The sequence below is a fragment of the Gymnoscopelus microlampas genome, assembly GCF_963454915.1.
Source record: "Gymnoscopelus microlampas genome assembly, chromosome: 6".
Classification (NCBI taxonomy): Eukaryota; Metazoa; Chordata; class Actinopteri; order Myctophiformes; family Myctophidae; genus Gymnoscopelus; species Gymnoscopelus microlampas.
Genome location: NC_139943.1, coordinates 53,502,649 through 53,521,000, shown reverse-complemented (window position 1 = coordinate 53,521,000; position 18,352 = coordinate 53,502,649). Strand labels below are relative to the sequence as shown.

The 18,352-nt window shown below is 38.9% G+C and overlaps 2 protein-coding genes across 2 annotated transcripts in view; both read left to right on the top strand.

Annotated features, from left to right (window-relative positions):
* Positions 1-18,352, top strand: part of LOC311047055 (uncharacterized protein) — a gene marked incomplete at its 3' end in the record, with an annotated part of 136,933 nt that overhangs the window by 83,301 nt on the left and 35,280 nt on the right. The window lies entirely within an intron of this gene.
* On the top strand, positions 4,266-14,710 carry LOC311046532 (complement C1q tumor necrosis factor-related protein 3-like). Its single transcript, XM_084058901.1, has 7 exons — positions 4,266-4,301; positions 4,345-4,502; positions 7,894-7,998; positions 10,326-10,388; positions 10,832-10,915; positions 13,508-13,624; positions 14,377-14,710. The coding sequence occupies exons 2-7, from the start codon at positions 4,385-4,387 to the stop codon at positions 14,670-14,672; spliced, it is 783 nt and encodes a 260-aa protein (XP_083915027.1). The 5' UTR covers positions 4,266-4,301; positions 4,345-4,384; the 3' UTR covers positions 14,673-14,710.

Below are 18,352 nucleotides of genomic sequence, written 5' to 3'. Positions count from 1 at the left end.
ATAGTATAAAAGGCACGAAAATAGCAAATTAAGTTGTCAGCACTCACTATGCAACACTTTTAATAACACAGCAGAAGGAAATGGACACATTTACAGTATCAGACATGTGGGTGTGAAGTCTAGGACATTATGGAAGCCACGATCAAAAGTGTGAACTTGCTACAGTAGGTTCTGCTGACAGACTTTTTAGGGTTAAACTGTATCTTTCTTCTTTTTTTTTTTTACATCAAATTTGCATTCAACAATTATGCAACGATACATCACATGTGTAAATACATTTATCATATTGGTCAGTACTTTCTTGTGGGTTTTTAAATTTAAAGTAAAATATCCCCTCCAGGCCGAGGGGATATAAAACTATGTACACTTTTGCTTGAATAGATCTGCATTGTTTAATTTTTCTGTTTTGCTACTGTCCTCCACGCATTGGGAGTGTTTGTGTTGGGTAGTGTTTTATCTTTGCTAATAATATGTCTGATTCATGCATATTTTCACTCCAAATAAAGATATCAACAATATCTTGTGACTCTGAGTACCCCTAGGGGTCACGGACCCCCTGTTGAATACCCATGTATTAGGGTATCCCTGCTTCATCTCTGTCAGCAGGGGTCCGTGGAAACGTTGAAGACCCCTGTTCTTTACCAATGATAACTATCAGAATAAAGAGCTATTTAACATTTATTTTAACAATAACTGATAGATGTGGAAAACTATGTATTTTGTGGACAATATTGATATGTAGATCTAACCAGGCAAAAAAAATGAGTGTCATCTTGGTCTATAATTCAGTCATGTTAAATTTTGCTCCTCTAGTATCCTATTCTCTCTCTCTATGCAAGGTCAAACTATACAGGCTTTTTGTTTTGTACCTCGGCTCATCGAGTTATTTTTTTTTTTGCCACGGAAATCTCTGGGATCCTTCTAAAAAGATCAATGCCATGTGGACCAGAACCCTCCCCTTGTATAGACTGTGAAAAAGACCTGGGAAATGTGAATATGATTTGTGGTGATCTGTTTGGTTATGAGCTATATGGAGTGTGGTGGCACGTGTCTTATGTGACTGGCTATGTTATTATTACAGGGACAGAGCTCTCAGCTCTGTACCTGTTTTGATATTGGCAGTATTCTGTCACTTCTTCTTCTGCCACTTTTCGCAGTTCTGGCTGAACCGTGCTGTCGCTTTTTACGAAACTCGGCCATATGGTAGATGGTCATGAAAAACGATCAAAAAATAATTCTCACAATCTTTCGTCCAAAGGTGGCGCTATAGCACTCAATTGAAAATGCCAACTTTGAACAGGTACAACTCATGCCCTGTTTGACCTACAGCCATGAAACTTGCATACACATATGCGTCTCCTCATGCTGAATAACTTTCACCCTCTGACTTTTGACCTCTGACCTTTAGATCTCCCACCATTTTGAATTATATGAAAAACAGTCATTGGCTCCTAACTTCTGCATTTTTTCACTTATGGAAATTCCGCCGCCTAGAAGTTGTCGGCAGAGGTCCAAAGTTCAAGTGTTAAACGTTTCGTGCAGATTGCTCCAAAATCCTAGGATTCCATAGATTTTAACTATTGCAGTTTTATGAAAATTATTCATCTGCGCCTAAAACATACATGCAGACTCACATTTCTTTGAAACTTTGTAGAAATGTACAGGGTCATTCCAAATATCACTTACTCCAATTGGCCAAAGGGGGGCGCTATAGCAATTTTTTGAAAATGCAGACTTTAAACAGGCATAAGTCATGCCTCGTTTGGCCGAAAGTCGTGAAACTTGCTTGTCATGTGCCTTGACTCATGAGGAACACACGTATCGATTTGACCATTAAGCTCCGCCCTTAGATGTTCCGCAATTTTGAGCAGTTTGAAAAATACTTGTTTTTGCCAGTTCTGGCTTAACCGTGCATACACTTTTTACGAAACTCGGCCATATGGTAGATGCTCATGAAAAACTACCAAGAAATAATTCTCACACTCATTCGTCAAAGGGTGGCGCTATAGCACTCAATTGAAAGTGCCAACTTTGAACAGGTACAACTCATGTCCTGTTTGACCTACAACCATGAAACTTCGATACACACATGCGTCTCTTCATGCCCGACAACTTTTGTGGTCTGACTTTTGACCTCTGACCTTTAGATCGCCCACCATTTTGAATTATATGAAAAACAGCCATTGGCTCCTAACTTCTGCATTTTTTCACTTATGGAAAATCCGCTCCCATCATTATGTCGGCAGAGGTCCAAAGTTCAAGTGTTAAACGTTTCGTGCAGATTGCTCCAAAATCCCAGGATTCCATAGATTTTAACTATTGCAGTTTTATGAAAATTATTCATCTGCCCCTAACACATACATGCAAGACTCACATTTCTTTGAAACGTTGCAGTAATGTAGAGAGTCATTCCAAATATCACTGAAACCAATCTCACTCCAATTGGCCAAAGGGGGGGCGCTATAGCAATTTTTTGAAAATGCAAACTTTAAACAGGCAAAAGTCATGCCTCGTTTGGCCGAAAGTTGTGAAACTTGCTTACACTTGTGCCTTGACTCATGAGGAACACATCTATCGCTTTGACCAGTAAGCTCCGCCCTTAGGATTGTCCGCAATTTTGAACAGTTTGAAAAACACTTAAACCCAGGATTTTTCAGCTATTTGCGTGAAACTGTATCATCTGTCTGATCTCCTTTTTCACAGTTCCTTGTCTGTTGGTCCAATGGCCTCTCCCTTAAATGAGTGCCTCACAATCTCAAGGTCGTCAGTTCAAGCCTCACTTGCAGACTTCATTTAAGTTGAATTGCAAACAACATGACTGTATCAATGAATACATGTGCAAATGGTAAAGATAACCTGAAATGCATATTTGAGAGTACGTTTTTCAACGTATGACATACTTCATTCTGAAAATAGCCGATCTACAATCTCAATCTATTCCGTTTCCATGGTGCTCTCTCTCTCTCTCTCTCTCTCTCTCTCTCTCTCTCTCTCTCTCTCTCTCTCTCTCTCTCTCTCTCTCTCTCTCTCTCTCATTAAACTATTCCGTTTCCATGTCTGTCTCTCTCTCTCTATCTATCTATCTATCTATCTATCTATCTATCTATCTATCTATCTATCTATCTATCTATCTATATCTCTCTCTCTCTCTCATCTATTCCGTTTCTATCTCTCTCTCTCTCTCTCTCTCTCTAGTTTCCATGTCTGTCTCTCTCTCTCTCTCTCTCTCTCTCTCTCTCTCTCTCTCTCTCTCTCTCATCTATTCCGTTTCTATCTCTCTCTCTCTCTCCAGTTTCCATGTCTGTCTCTCTCTCTCTCATCTATTCCGTTTCCATCTCTCTCTCTCTATCTCTCCAGTATCCATGTCTCTCTCTCTCTCCAGTATCCATCTCTCTCTCTCTCTCTCTCTCTCTCTCTCTCTCTCTCTCTCTCTCTCTCTCTCTCTCTCTCTCTCTCTCTCTCTCTCTCTCTCTCCATGATGGCTGTGTTGTGTAGTCAAATGGAGCCACTAGTACGCTGTCAAACACACAAACAAACTCTCTCTCTCTCTCTCTCTCTCTCTCTCTCTCTCTCTCTCTCTCTCTCTCTCTCTCTCTCTCTCTCTCTCTCTCTCTCTCTCTCTCTCTCTCTCTCTCTCTCTCTCTCTCTCTCTCTCTCTCTCTCTCTCGTTTCCATGTCTGGCCCTGTATTATCGCTGCTTGCAGCTATATTTATTATTGAACTAGTGATGGTGTTGATGGACTGTGGGACTAGAGCCCTAACTATTCCTGACTTCATATGTACTGTGTTCTGTCCCAATTCTATTCTATAGGTTTTTGTTTTTATACCTTTTACATCCCGCAGGGAACTTCAGAGTGCTGCCCACAGAGGAGTGCGGAGGGGGAGCAGGTGGGGTTAAGTGTATTGCTCAAGGACACTTCAACACATTGCTGAGGGCTGGAATCGTACCTGGGACCTCCAGGACCTCCGGAGTCCTAGACGGGCTTACTAGCCACTCAGTTTGTTGTGTAGTTTCTTTGTATTCACCTGCACATTTATAGTGATAATTAACCACCAATATGTTATAATATACCACATATTTCCTGGATAAATACTTTTAAACTTTGGTGACTCCCTAAAAACAACAGCCAAACATAAAAAATGCCAACAAAGCGTTTCTAATCGTGAGGGAGGAACGCACCAACAGACAAAGAGGAAGAGAGGCAAAGACATAAAAGAGAGACGATACTTCACTTTTCTTCAGTGTGTGTGTAAAGAGGTGGACCGTATTACTTTAGAATCTAAGTCATAAAGGTAAAGAAGTGGACCGTATCACTTAGAATCTGAGTCATAACGGTAAAGAAGTGGACTGTTTCATTTAAGAATCTAAGTCATAAAGGTAGATATGTCTGTGGCTTTCCACTCTGAAAACATTGAGATGGAAGAGGAAGATGATGCGATCTATAGTAATGTGGACAACACTCCATCTCGGGAGCAACAGCCACACAAGATACTGCAGTCTGGTAAGATATGTTATTAAAACCATCCATAAATAGTATTAAATGTGACGTTACGTCATCAATGATAAGATTGATTGACTGATTGATTGATTGATTGATACAAATCTTATATTAACAAAATTGCATGTGAATACAGGTGCATTCAACGGTCAAAAGGATAGACACAAGAACCTTCGTTGTGGTTCGTCTGAAGAAAGACTAGCCACCATCTTCATTTTTTATGATGCACCTATGTGTCTGTGTAACACGTAACTGTTAGGCTTGTATTCATTTACATGTGTACTGTAGGTATAGAACAGAGCAAGGGACTTCAACATTTTTCAGGCCATTTATATACAGACTTAACTTGACTTAAACCCTTTGGCTCTTTGGGGAGCATAAGGTCATTTATGAATTTCCTCCAGCTGGTTCGGTGTTGGGCGATCTTCTCTGCTTCCTTCCAAGATGTTCCAATTTCCCTGATATGTATACAGGGGGTCCCTGTATAAATACATGAAGCAGGGACCTACATTATATAATTTTATAAAACTTTGTCGTTGTTGTTGTTTTTTTTACTTTTAGAGAAATCGTGCATCTTGATAATAGGCTTTCAAAGCAGCTCATCATATTTAACTGATTGTCTGTTAAGGTATTTGAGACTATAGCTTGGAAGATTTACAGGTTTTTATTTTAAGTGACTATGAGTTGAGAGATTTGAGACTATAGCCTGGAAGATTTACAGGTTTTTATTTTAAGTGACTATGAGTTGAGAGATTTGAGACTATAGTTTGGAAGAATTACAGGTTTTATTTTAAGTGTCTATGTGTTGAGAGATTTGAGACTATAGTTTGGAAGAATTACAGGTTTTATTTTAAGTGTATGTGTTGAGAGATTTGAGACTATAGTTTGGAAGAATTACAGGTTTTATTTTAAGTGACGAGTTGAGAGATTTGAGACTACAGCTTGGAAGGGGTGCAGTACGTTAGTCCGACAGCGCATTCCTCCGACAGCGCAGCGCTCCGACGTTTCCAATACTAAACCCGAACCAAACCCGCACCCACCCTAACCGCACGCGGATGCCACATAGTCGGAGAAAAGGTCTGTCGGATTAACGCATGCCTCCCGCTTGGAAGAATTACAGGTTTTATTTTGAGTGACTATGGGTTGAGAGATTTGAGACTATAGTTTGAAAGAATTACAGTTTTTTTTTTAAGTATCTATGAGTATGAGTTAAGAGATTTGAGACTATAGTTTGGAAGAATTACAGGTTTTATTTTAAGTGACTATGAGTTTCCTCCACAACATGATGCAGCTTTGATAGCTTCACAGATTAATTTGACGGCACTATCATCAGAGTTATGAAAATTACGTGTTTTTGTTTATTTGTTTGTAAACACAATATTTTTGCTAATATGTCGGATTCATATTAATGTGCATTTTCTAATGCTGTCCAAATTATCGCGTTAACGGCGATAATATTTTTGGGAATTAATTGCATTAAAATATTTGACACATTTAACGCATGCGCAGAATGGCCCGCCCCTAGCTCTGGTCCATAACATTAGAAGGAGTTCTCCTTAACACTGTTACTTTCAAGCCGTTGCCCGCACACCCCCGGTAGTGCAGCGGCCGCAGCCTCTCGTCTGTAATGAAAAATACACTTTCGCTACTCACCAAAACAAAGACGGTTTTAAGATGTTGGAAGCCTACTTTCCTTAATGGGAACACTCAGAGCCCCCAACTCACGTCTAAAATACACTTTTTGGCCAGAAAAGAAAATATTCCACCGGAAGGGGAAAATTCCATTGAGCAGATGTGTAGAGAGCTCAGTGGAGTAACTAAAACATGTTTTCCTTCCGGTGAAATATTGTCTTTTCTGGACAAAAAATGAATTTTAGACGTGAGGTGGGGGTCTCTGAGTGTTTCCACCAAGAAAAGTATAGGCTTTCAACATCTTAAAACCGTCTTTGTTTTGGTGAGTAGCAAAAGTGTATTTTACATTTTTTACTACAGACGAGAAGCTGCGGCCGCTGCGCTGCCGGGGGTGTGTGGGCAACGGCTCGAAAGTAACATAGTGTTAAGGAGAACTCCTTCTACGTTATGGACCAGAGCTAGCCCGCCCCCATACATCTTCCCAATAAGTACTCTTGAGAGCATAAAATGAAACGGGATATTATTGAGACTGAGATATTTTACTTGCGTAAAAGTAGCAATACCACAATATAAAAATACTCTGTTACAAGTAAAAGGCCTGTGTTCAAAATGTTACTCAAAATTTATTAAAGTACCAAAAGTAAAAGTACTAAAATGTTTGAAAATAGCAGATCTACAATATCTTGTAGTTGGTTATTTTCAAATAGCCTAAAATAGGGCTAAAGTGGTTAATGTATGTAATAACTAAAGCTGTCAAATAATTGTAGTCAAGTAAAAGTACAATATTTGCCTCTGAGATGTAGTGTAGTAGAAGTAAAAGTATTGAAAATGGGAAATACCCCAGTGAAGTAAATAATTCCTCAAAAGTGTTAAGTACAGCACTTGAGTAAATGTTACTTTACACCACTGCCATTTTGGTTTCATTTTACACTCTCAAGAGTTAAAGATCTATAACGGTCCATTTGGTTACCAGCTCTCCATCATTTAGGTGGGGACCACCTGGAACCCCCTCAAGGACCACTTGTGGTACCCGGACCACTGGTTGAGAACCACTTGTTTAGAGGAATAGTAATGAGACGATGAAATGTTGTCATTGTATTATAGATTTTTCAATTATAATACCACTCTGTGGAAATGCTATAATAAACATCCATACATACAGTATTTTCAAATATTCACATTATTAAAAAATAAATAAAAAGAAGGAAAAATAGAAAAACATTTCTATCACACAGAAATGTGGTGCCCTCTGTAGTAACTCTGGGGACCCCTTGGGGGGTGCTTCCAATGTCTTCAACATCTTCCATCTTCAACAGGGGGTCCCAGACCCCCTGTTGAAGATCCATGGAATAGAGAACCATCCTGTTACTGCAGCACAGAGCAGCTGCATGTGCCTCACTCTGTGGACAGTTCACCTACCAGTGACATCATCGATGTCATTATCCAAGTTGTTCATCTACCAGTGACGTCAACAATGTCATTATCCAAGCCAATAGAAACTATAGCCTTTATTTTCATTGAAAGTTAAAACATTAATAAAAAACTCAAATAACAAGTTTGAATCCTTGACCAAACCTGCCGATGATGTCACTGGTAGGCAGACACACACACACACACACACACACACACACACACACACACACACACACACACACACACACACACACACACACACACACACACACACACACACACACACACACACACACACACACACACAGAGAGAGAAAGCTTACTGCTACACTGTGCTTGGTGTCAACAGTCACTTCAGTATCTTCAGAGAGGAAGTGCTGCTCCAGGCTTCCTGTGGTCGTTGTGGGTCTGCTAGGTCTCCTCCTATTGGCTGGAATTGGAGTGGGTGTTCACTGTAAGTATATTCACTAATCAGCATCAATGTCCTCTGTCTGTAGAACCTGGCAACACAATTAACATATTTGTCATCATTGTCCACTGTCTTTCAAACCTGGCAACATAACATGTCATATTAGTAGGGGGAATTAAGCTCAACAAATGGTCAAATTGTTACATGGTGGAAATACCACATTTGGTAAACACAGTCTTTAGGGTGTATCTCACCATTTCAGAAGGGGTGCCCAAAACGTCAGACCCATTAAAGGATTTTTAAAAGGGAAAATCCAAAATTGAAAATTGTGAAATAATTCTGACATTTTGTTTAAAGTCTTCTTTCAATTATTATCATATGCGTTTTTGTAAATTAGGCTACCATACATTTTCATTGAATTGGGTATAGAGACACACGGCGGACTACAAAATTCACACTTGTTCTTGTTTTCTCAATAGTTGATGTGTTTCACATTTAATTTGCCACTTGAATGGGTTACCCATAATGTTAACACAGCAGAAGGGAGATGGCAGACAGACAAGTAGTCGCAATTCAGTGACATCACTGTCTTTACGAGCGCCGACTTTGAAGAGAGGAATTCTCATCCCAATCCCGACTAGCCTCGGAAACCCATGGCTTTTTCGACTGACTTTGTTCATGTCTATATTTTGAACATCTCAAAGGCTTATATTAATTTTCTACCTACCGCGGAGCTCCGACAGTACATGAAAAATTAAAACGTGTGGGTTTACCACGTGTGGGTAAGTTGGGGAAATAACCCAACTAAATGGAGGAGTGACATATCCCAACATTTTCAACTACTTAGTGAACTCTCCAGGTTAGTATTAATATCCATAGTCTACACAGCAAGATGCTGTTTGGATGATTGTCCAAAATAAATAGGCTATAAAAATGATACATGAGAGACACAAACGTATCTGGGTATTGAAAACCTCAAGAGATGCGTCCGTGACGTATATACCATGCGACCACTTAAACTTTAGATTTCAGATGCTGGAACGTTTGACACACTGATGGAGTATATTATAGTATATTGTGGGTTGTATATTGAGATAGCAGGTAAAGGATAAATCAAACAAATGGGACACTATTAGAACACAAAAAAATCGCTACAGCCTCAGTAGTCAACCAGTGAAATTATGGTATTTTACGATGCCTCTCATAGGGATTGCATTGACAGCTGCAGCTCGAGTGGGGGCGCTGTCTCAATTGTGGCCGTGAATTTGTAGTCCGCCGTGTGTCTGGTTCTACTGAGTGAAGACCCGCCCTCGCTCCCCTTCTACCCAATAGCGTTCAATTATTCACAACCGGAAGATGGTGGATTTGAATTCCCTGAACTACAGGCTTCAAAACTGGTCTGTAGAAACCAGCACGTCCCCTTAGTTCATATTTCTAACCTCATGTAGGCTACATAGGCCTACTGTACCTGGTTTATGCTACAAGTACAGTTTATTATGTAGTCTAAATATCTTAGATTCCTGCCTCTCCTTATGATATATGTACAGTATGTATGTACAGTAGTCTATATCTGAGATTCCTGCCTCTCCTTGCCATGCTTTTCTTTACTGTTGATTTTCTTTTTGATTGTTGTTAATGGGCGTGTCCATACAGAACACATCATTGTTCTTTGTATAGTTGCCTGCATGGCTAGCGATTCAGTGGCTGCAACCAGGCTAAGAATTTGGCGTTCAACTTGTACTTCAGCTAAACGCTGAGATGTTTTAAAGGAGACACACCATGAATTAAAAAAAAAAAATGATATTTAATATCATATGGTGTATGTCCCTCAAACCATTTTCAAAAGTTTTGAGCCTAAATCAACACTCAGATATACTCATCCCAAGTCAATTCTCTCAGGCTTATAAAGCACTTTCAGCTGCAATACCAAAACGTCCTGTTGGGCAGAGGGGTGCTACTGAGCAATTCTAAATACTCAGAATACATCAAAATACATGGGCAGAAAGTTTGGTGATGTAAGCAAACTTGCCATTCTGAGATGGCCTGTTCAGACACGCCCATTTTGAAAATCTCTGAAATGAGAATGAATGACTGAATGTTAAAAAAAAATATTTTTTGGGGTACAAGAGAACTGGGGAGCCCAAAAAAAAAAAAAAAAAAGTGAAATTCATGGTGTGTCTCCTTTAAGTTAAACATATATTATATTCAAAATAGACAATGTTTTGAAAATGCAATTTATACTTGATCCACAAAATTGACAAAGTGAAGCTTAAAGATTTGGTCAAATAAACCACTAAAATCTATGTTATGTTTAAATGTAAACTGCATGAGTATTTCTGATTAATTTAATGCTAATGCTGGGATGATTTCAGCTTTCAGATTTCAGCTGTCCACCCTAGAAATGAGGGTCAACGCCACTGAGAGACACAATGCAGGTATTATAACTTCATGTTTAGTAATTAAATGCTCTAACTTGTGCTCACTTTATCCTTCAATTAACTGCTTCTCCTTTGAAGAGAGGGAAATAATACTTTCTCAAGTATAACTTCCATTGTAGATTATGCTGACATTGTCTATCAGAAATCCTCAGATACTCATCTCTAGCCTCTTAATGTATTATTTAATTCCATATGTAGATTTGTACTGAGGTGTCCATACAGAACACATTATTGTTCTTTGTATAGTTGGCTACAGCCTTAACTTCACTGGTATCTACTCCTTTTTAAATGTAACTGTCCTTCTTGTCTTCTGAACTGCCTTCTTGTCCAAGACCTCCAGACCAGACTGGATACTAGTGAGAACCATGTCCAAGACCTACAGACCACACTGAATACTAGCATCCAAGACCTACAGACCACACTGAATACTAGCATCCAAGACCTTCAGACCAAACTGAATACTAGTGAAAACCATGTCCAATACCTTCAGACCAACATGGAGGCCTTGAAGACAGAAATCAAAGGTAACTAGAAACAAAATGTACTTGTAAGTACTTTAACTCAAATACAGTACAGTAATATACTTTACAGTATTTGTACTCATTTTAACAGCTTGTAAGTATTTTTACTCATTTGATGTACTTTTAATAATTTTTACTCATGTTATAAACTTTTAAGACGTTTTCACTCATTCTAAGTACTTTAAAGTATCTTTACTCATTCTAAGTACTTTAAAGTATTTTTACTAATTTTAACAACTTTTAAGTATTGTTTTAATTATTTTTATGCACTTGACTGAATGAATCAATTAGCATTTCAAACATTAAAAGTAAAAACAAAAACAAATATAGCTGCAAGCAGCGATAATAGAGAGAGAGAGAGAGAGAGAGAGAGAGAGAGAGAGAGAGGCACTCATTTAAGGGAGATTGGACCAACAGACAAGGAACTGTGAAAAAGGAGATCACACAGATGATACAGTTTCACGCAAATAGCAGAAAAATCCTGGGTTTAAGTGTTTTTCAAACATCTCAAAATTGCGGACAATCTAAGGGCGGAGGTTACTGGTCAAAGCGATAGATGTGTTCCTCATGAGTCAAGGCACAAGTGTAAGCAAGTTTCACGACTTTCGGCCAAACGAGGCATGACTTTTGCCTGTTTAAAGTTTGCATTTTCAAAACATTGCTATAGCGCCCCTCTTTGGCCAATTGGAGTGAGATTGGTTTCAGTGATATTTGGAATGACTCTCTACATTACTGCAACGTTTCAAAGAAATGTGAGTCTTGCATGTATGTGTTAGGGGCAGATGAATACTTTTCATAAAACTGCAATAGTTAAAATCTATTTCCTCCTGGGATTTTTTAGTAATCTGCACGAAACATTTTACACATGAACTTAGGACCTTTGCCGACAAAACAAAAGCGGCGGATTTTCTATAAGTGAAAAAATGCAGAAGTTATGAGCCAATGGCTGTTTTTCATATAATTCAAAATGGTTGGCGAACTAAAGGTCAGAGGTCAAAAGTAAGACCACGAAAATTGTCGGGCATGAAGAGACGCATGTCTGTATCGAAGTTTCATGGTTGTAGGTCAAACAGGGCATGAGTTGTAACTGTTCAAAGTTGGCACTTTCAATTGAGTGCTACAGCGCCACCCTTTGACGAATGAGTGTGAGAATTATTTCTTGATAGTTTTTCATGAGCATCTACCATATGGCCGAGTTTTAAAAAAAAGCGTATGCACGGTTAAGCCAGAACTGCCATAAACAAGTATTTTTCAAACTGCTCAAAATTGCGGACAATCTAAGGTGTGTATCCAAGTTTCATGGCTGTAGGTCAAACAGGGCATGAGTTGTACCTGTTCAAAGTTGGCATTTTGCTATAGCACCACCTTTTGACGAATGAGTGTGAGAATTTCTTTCTTGATCGTTTTTCATGACCATCTACCATATGGCCGAGTTTCGTAAAAAGCGACAGCACGGTTCATCCAGAACTGCGAAAAGTGGCAGAAGAATCGGAAGAATACAGGGAATAATAAAACAACAAAACTCCACAAATAGCGGACCTATGGGCATATTCTTATATATCAGTGGTTCTCAAAGTGGGGTCCGGGGACCCCCAGGGGTCCTTGAGGGGGTAGCAGGGGGCCCCCAGCTAAAGTAGTTAATATAGCATCACAATCATTTCAACCACTTTATCCATTTATATGTTATATATGTTAAAAATATCAGATCTACAAGCTCACAGCGTGTCACATCATGCCGCGCTGAGAGCTTGTAGATTTTCTAAAAATATCGAAAATGTTTCAAACATAACTCTTCTCTTCTGGGGGTCCCTGGCACAAAACCTTTTCAGATGGGGGTCCACGGCCAATACATATCGTTTTGGCGGTCCTTGACACAATGAAGTTTGAGAACCACTGCTATATATGGTCATACATTATGGACGGTTCTTGCATTTATATATCGTCACTGTCAGGTGGAAACCTTGTATGTCCAAAACCATCCCTTTTATATTATTATTTTAAAAATAATTTAAGATAGTTAAAATGGCAGATCTACAAAGAGCTTGTAGATCTGATATTTTCACATTTTTGTGCGACACTCTTGCATGATGAAGCACGGCATTCATTTACAAAAAAGACACATACAAAGTCTAAATATGGAGATGTGAGGTTTTCTGCCCGACAACAACGATATGTTGTAATAATAATGTAAATAATGTAATAATTCATATAGTATAATAATTGATTTTATAATGATATAGTAAAATAGTAAAATATATTTTATCTTTGCTGTCAGGTGAAAACCTTGTATGTCCAAAATCATTTCTTTTTATTATGATTTTAAAAACGTTCTAAAATAGTGAAAGTCGCAGAGCTACAAGCTCACACTGCATCGCAATGTGAGCTTGTAGATCTGCTATTTTCAGTACTTTTGTTCAACACTCTTGTATGATGAAGTAGGGCACTAATTGATGAAAACATAAAAAGTTGAAATATGGAGATGTGAGGTTTCTGCCGACAACAACTTCATAATCTTATTCGTAATTAGATAATTAATAGTATAATATTTGCTTTTATAACAATATAAATAATGTGATAATGCTCCTGTGTTGACAGACCAACCAAAGGTGGCCTTCTCTGCTGGGTTGGGTAGTGTTGGATATGTTTCTACAACCACTCTGGTTTATAAGAATGTCATCACTAACATCGGCAACGCCTACAATACATCTACAGGTAGGTGGTGATTATGTTAATTATGTTAATGAGCTTTACATTAAGTGAGTATGTTAATTATGTTAATGAGCTTTACATTAAGTGATTACGTTAATTAGCTTTATGTAAGTGATTATGTTAATTAACTTTACATTAAGTGATACGCTAATTATGTTAATAAGCTTTACATTAAGTGATTACGTTAATTAGCTTTATGTTAAGTGATTACGTTAATTAGCTTTATGTTAAGTGATTATGTTAATTATGTTATTTAGCTTTAAATTAAGTGATACGTGAATTATGTTAATGAGCTTTACATTAAGTGATTAGGTTAATTATGTTAATGAGCTTAACACAGTCAATTATCTCTAACCAACTAATGACACAACAATCCCTGTGAAAACATCAGTAACAGCATGTGAAGGGTTAACTCTGCAGCGTCATTACAGGCTAAAACACTCTTCTAAAATATATGTGAGCTTGTAGATCGGCTTTTCAGTTTTTGAAAATCTTTCCTTTAAAAAAAATAGATTCTACATTTTTAACAGTGTTTAAAAGTGTCAACATGATCCGTGTGTGTGTGTGTGTGTGTGTGTGTGTGTGTGTGTGTGTGTGTGTGTGTGTGTGTGTGTGTGTGTGTGTGTGTGTGTGTGTGTGTGTGTGTGTGTGTGTGTGTGTGTGTGTGTGTGTGTGTGTGTGTGTGTGTGTGTGTGTGTGTGCGTGCGTGCGTGCGTGCGTGCGTGCCTGTGCATGTATGTTTGTGTGTTTTCTAGGTTATTTTCGAGCTCCAATGAAAGGAGTTTATTACTTCAGATTCACTGCAGCTACCGGATCAAACGCTGGATCATCATCATCAGAGTCTGTGTTTATCTACATGTATAAAAATAATCAGCAAGTCATTTATAACTATGGATACAATAATCATGTATATTATGAATACATATCTAATGGAGTGATAGTAGAGATGGAGCAGGGAGACACAGTAGACATGAGGTTACAGGGTTACAGGCTCTATGATAATGGAAACAATCACAACACATTCAGTGGTTTTCTGCTCTATTCTATGTAACGCTACTGACAACGCTGGAAACTCACTGAGTACATTTACTCAAACACTCTACTTAAGTACAATTTATAGATACTTTTTACTTTATTTTACTATTCACATGTTTAATACTTCATACCAGTGTTTCTCAAAGTCCAGAGCCAGGGGTCATTCAGGGGGGTGCAGTACGTTAGTCTGACAGCGCATTCCTCCGACAGCGCAGCGCTCCGACGTTTCCAATACTAAACCCGAACCAAACCCGCACCCTAACCCTAACCGCACGCGGATGCCACATAGTCGGAGAAAAGGTCTGTCGGATTAACGCATGCCTCCCCATTCGGGGAATCCCCAGCACAATGAGTCAATATAGCAAAACATAATAACTAATCATTATTATAATTATAATCATAATCATCAGTGTTGTGAGCTTGTATTGATCTGCTATTTAGAAAGAAACAATGAATTATGTGGAATCATTTTGAAAATATTTAATCACAAATCTTCTCTTATTGGGGTCTCTGGCTCTAAATCTTTTCAGATGGGGGTCTGCAGCCAAATACATATTAATTTGACAATCCATTACATTTCAGAGGCAAATATTGTACCTTTAACTCCATTACAATTATCCATCTGCTTTAGTTATTAGTTACTTTGTAGATTTACAGTATTATTACAAAACATACATGAACCGTTAAACACAATTTTATACTTTGTTATTTCCAAAATAGCAGATCTACAAGCTCACAATGATTTGCAATGCATCATGTTATGATCTTGTAGATCTGCTATTTTCAAAAGATTTTAACAAAAAGAAAAAAGTGAAATAGTTCATTATACATAATGAGTACTGTAGGTATGTTTTTATGACAATACTTTTGTACTTTTGCAGGTATTTATTGTAACAGAGTATTTCTACACTGTGGTTACACATGTAAGTCATTGTGGATAAAAGTGTAAATGTCTAAATTGTAACTTGTATTTGTACTTTTACTCCAGTAAAAATGTAAGTACAGATGTGCCATTTCAAAACTTCAAATGTCCTGCCATCGGCAAGACAGTGCATTTTCAGGGGATTCCCAGGGCAATAAGAGGGACAAAGAAGGGCATTTAAAATGCTGAATTATTTTGATGATCACTGCTTTTATGATGCTAATTATTTTGAGCAACTGGTCAAGGACCTCTTCAAATCACCTTTCGCCTCATAATGAGTCTGACACCTTCTTCAACACACATTCTTTTGTTCTCATGTATAGACGAATCCACAGACGCGCTGCCTGTAGGCGGCCATTGCTGCGGTGTCGTGTCCGCGGAGCGTTGACACCGCAGCAATGGCTGCGCGCAGGGCAGCGCTCCGTGGATTTGTGTATATGGATGTCTGTTGAAGGGAAAAACGGGGGGGTGTAGTGACAACTTCTTTTCAGGGGCAAAACAGTGCATTTTTAAGGGCAGAACAGGGAGGGGAAAAAAGCATTTTCAGGGCACTTTCAGGGAAAGAACAGTAACGTGTGAAGTTTTGAAGTGGCACATCTGTACTTCTTCCACCACTGGTCCTGGTAGCATTACATTACAAGAGCTTCCATAATGCTTTGCTCATATTCATGTTGTCAATAAAGACACATTCAAAAGCACTGTTGTGTCTATTGTAGCCTATGTTTTAATGATCATTTTAACCAAATTATCATATTTTTATTGTATTATATTTATATTACTGTATTTTTTATCTGCATCCTGCAGATGTGCACAAACTTGAACCTTTTTAAGTGAAATTGTGTGTGTGTGTGTGTGTGTGTGTGTGTGTGTGTGTGTGTGTGTGTGTGTGTGTGTGTGTGTGTGTGTGTGTGTGTGTGTGTGTGTGTGTGTGTGTGTGTGTGTGTGTGTGTGTGTGTGTGTGTGTGTGTGTGTGTGTGTGTGTGTGTGTGTGTGTGTGTGTGTGTGCGTGTGTTTTATAAGCGGAGCAGCTAAGTGCTACGATCTTTCAATTTATGATACAAGCGTGAAAATTGGCGTGAGCAGTCTCCATGGGTCACTTGACAAGAAAATTGTCCGAGGCAGTTGTAATTTCAAGATGGCGGCCATTTTTCAAGATGGCCGACACCTTAGTGGGCAGTTAAGTGATATGATGGTTTATTTGGTGATACAAGCATGAAAATTGGCATGAGCAGTCTCTGTGGGTCACTTGACAATAGGCCACCCACAGCTACTTGAAATTCCAAGATGGCGGCCATTTTTCAAGATGGCCAACACTTTAGTGGAGCAATTAAGTTATATAATGGTTTATTTGGTGATACAAGCATGAAAATTGGCATGAGCAGTCTCTGTGGGTCACTTGACAATAGGCCACCCACAGCTACTTGAAATTCCAAGATGGCGGCCATTTGTCAAGATGGCCAACACTTTAGTGGAGCAATTAAGTTATATAATGGTTTATTTGGTGATACAAGCATGAAAATTGGCATGAGCAGTCTCTGTGGGTCACTTGACAATAGGCCACCCACAGCTACTTGAAATTCCAAGATGGCGGCCATTTGTCAAGATGGCCAACACTTTAGTGGAGCAATTAAGTTATATAATGGTTTAATTGGTGATACAGGCATTAAAATTGGCATGAGCAGTCTCTAAGGGTTGCTTGACAAGAAAACACTCACATCCACTTGAAATTTCTATTTTCAAGATGGCCGCCCCCTGGATCCTCAAAAGATACATTTTCTCATAGAAATGTATGTTTTTTTTTCATTAAGGGCAATTGTACGATTATTGTTATTATGCTAAAGAACAACTTTTAACACATCACAATACAGTTGTGTTGATTTGTTGATCATAGATAGATTAGATAAGAGTGAATATCCGCACTACCAGGTCACACTGGTGATATATCACTGCTGTTAAATTGACAGGTTGTGCCAGCGCGGGAGAGCCGAGCCAAGGTTAATGGGGTTTTAGTTAACCGGATGGTGTACAGATCGCACGGGATTTAAATGGCATTGGATGAACGATCGGACTAAGTGTAGGGTTAAGGCACGAACTTAGTTGTATCCCATACATCAAAGTGCTTGGTAAAAGGTGGTAAAAGGATAAACCCTCGGCCTCTGCCTATGCTGCAGACATGGCAGAAGCCATCATAACAGCTGAGAAAACTAACTGGGACAGATGTTTCATTTGTCAGCAGGTCACCAAGGAAAAACTCATTCAGCCGAGTTTATTCAACAGAGAGCAAGATCGTACTGGTTATGATACCATTGCAAGAAATGTTCCATTATTTCATAAGATCAATGCTCTGCCTATCTTACTTAGTCTAACCCGACTAGATGAAGGTGATGGCATAGAAATCACATTGACAAGAAACAGAGCAAAATATAATTTAAGCTGTAAACTTAGGTTCAACAACACAGAGCTGGAAAGGGCCCAAAAGAGAGCATCTACATCTTGATCTCTTTGCCAGAAAGCAAAGACATTATGACTTGATCCCACCAACTCAAGCAGCACTCAAAGAGCATGCCAAACGTGCTTCTTATGAGGCTGGATACGTGTGGGGACAGGCATTGAAGCGACATCCACAAATGCCGAGCCCATCTGACTGGGGATGGGTGGAACAGGACGAGAAGTGGAAAGTCTTCTGGACTCCACTTCCACCTATTGCGGAGAGTTGTTGGGAGTTGACCAAATGTGGGTGCACCAAGGCATGTACTGGAAGGTGTAAGTGCTTC

Coding starts and splice junctions, on each gene's coding strand:
- LOC311046532 (XM_084058901.1), top strand. CDS start 4,385: ATGTCTGTGGCTTTCCACTCTGAAAACATTGAGATGGAAGAGGAAGAT. Junction 10,389..10,831: donor CACTGAGAGACACAATGCAG/GTATTATAACTT, acceptor CTAGCATCCAAG/ACCTTCAGACCAAACTGAAT. Junction 10,916..13,507: donor CTTGAAGACAGAAATCAAAG/GTAACTAGAAAC, acceptor CTGTGTTGACAG/ACCAACCAAAGGTGGCCTTC.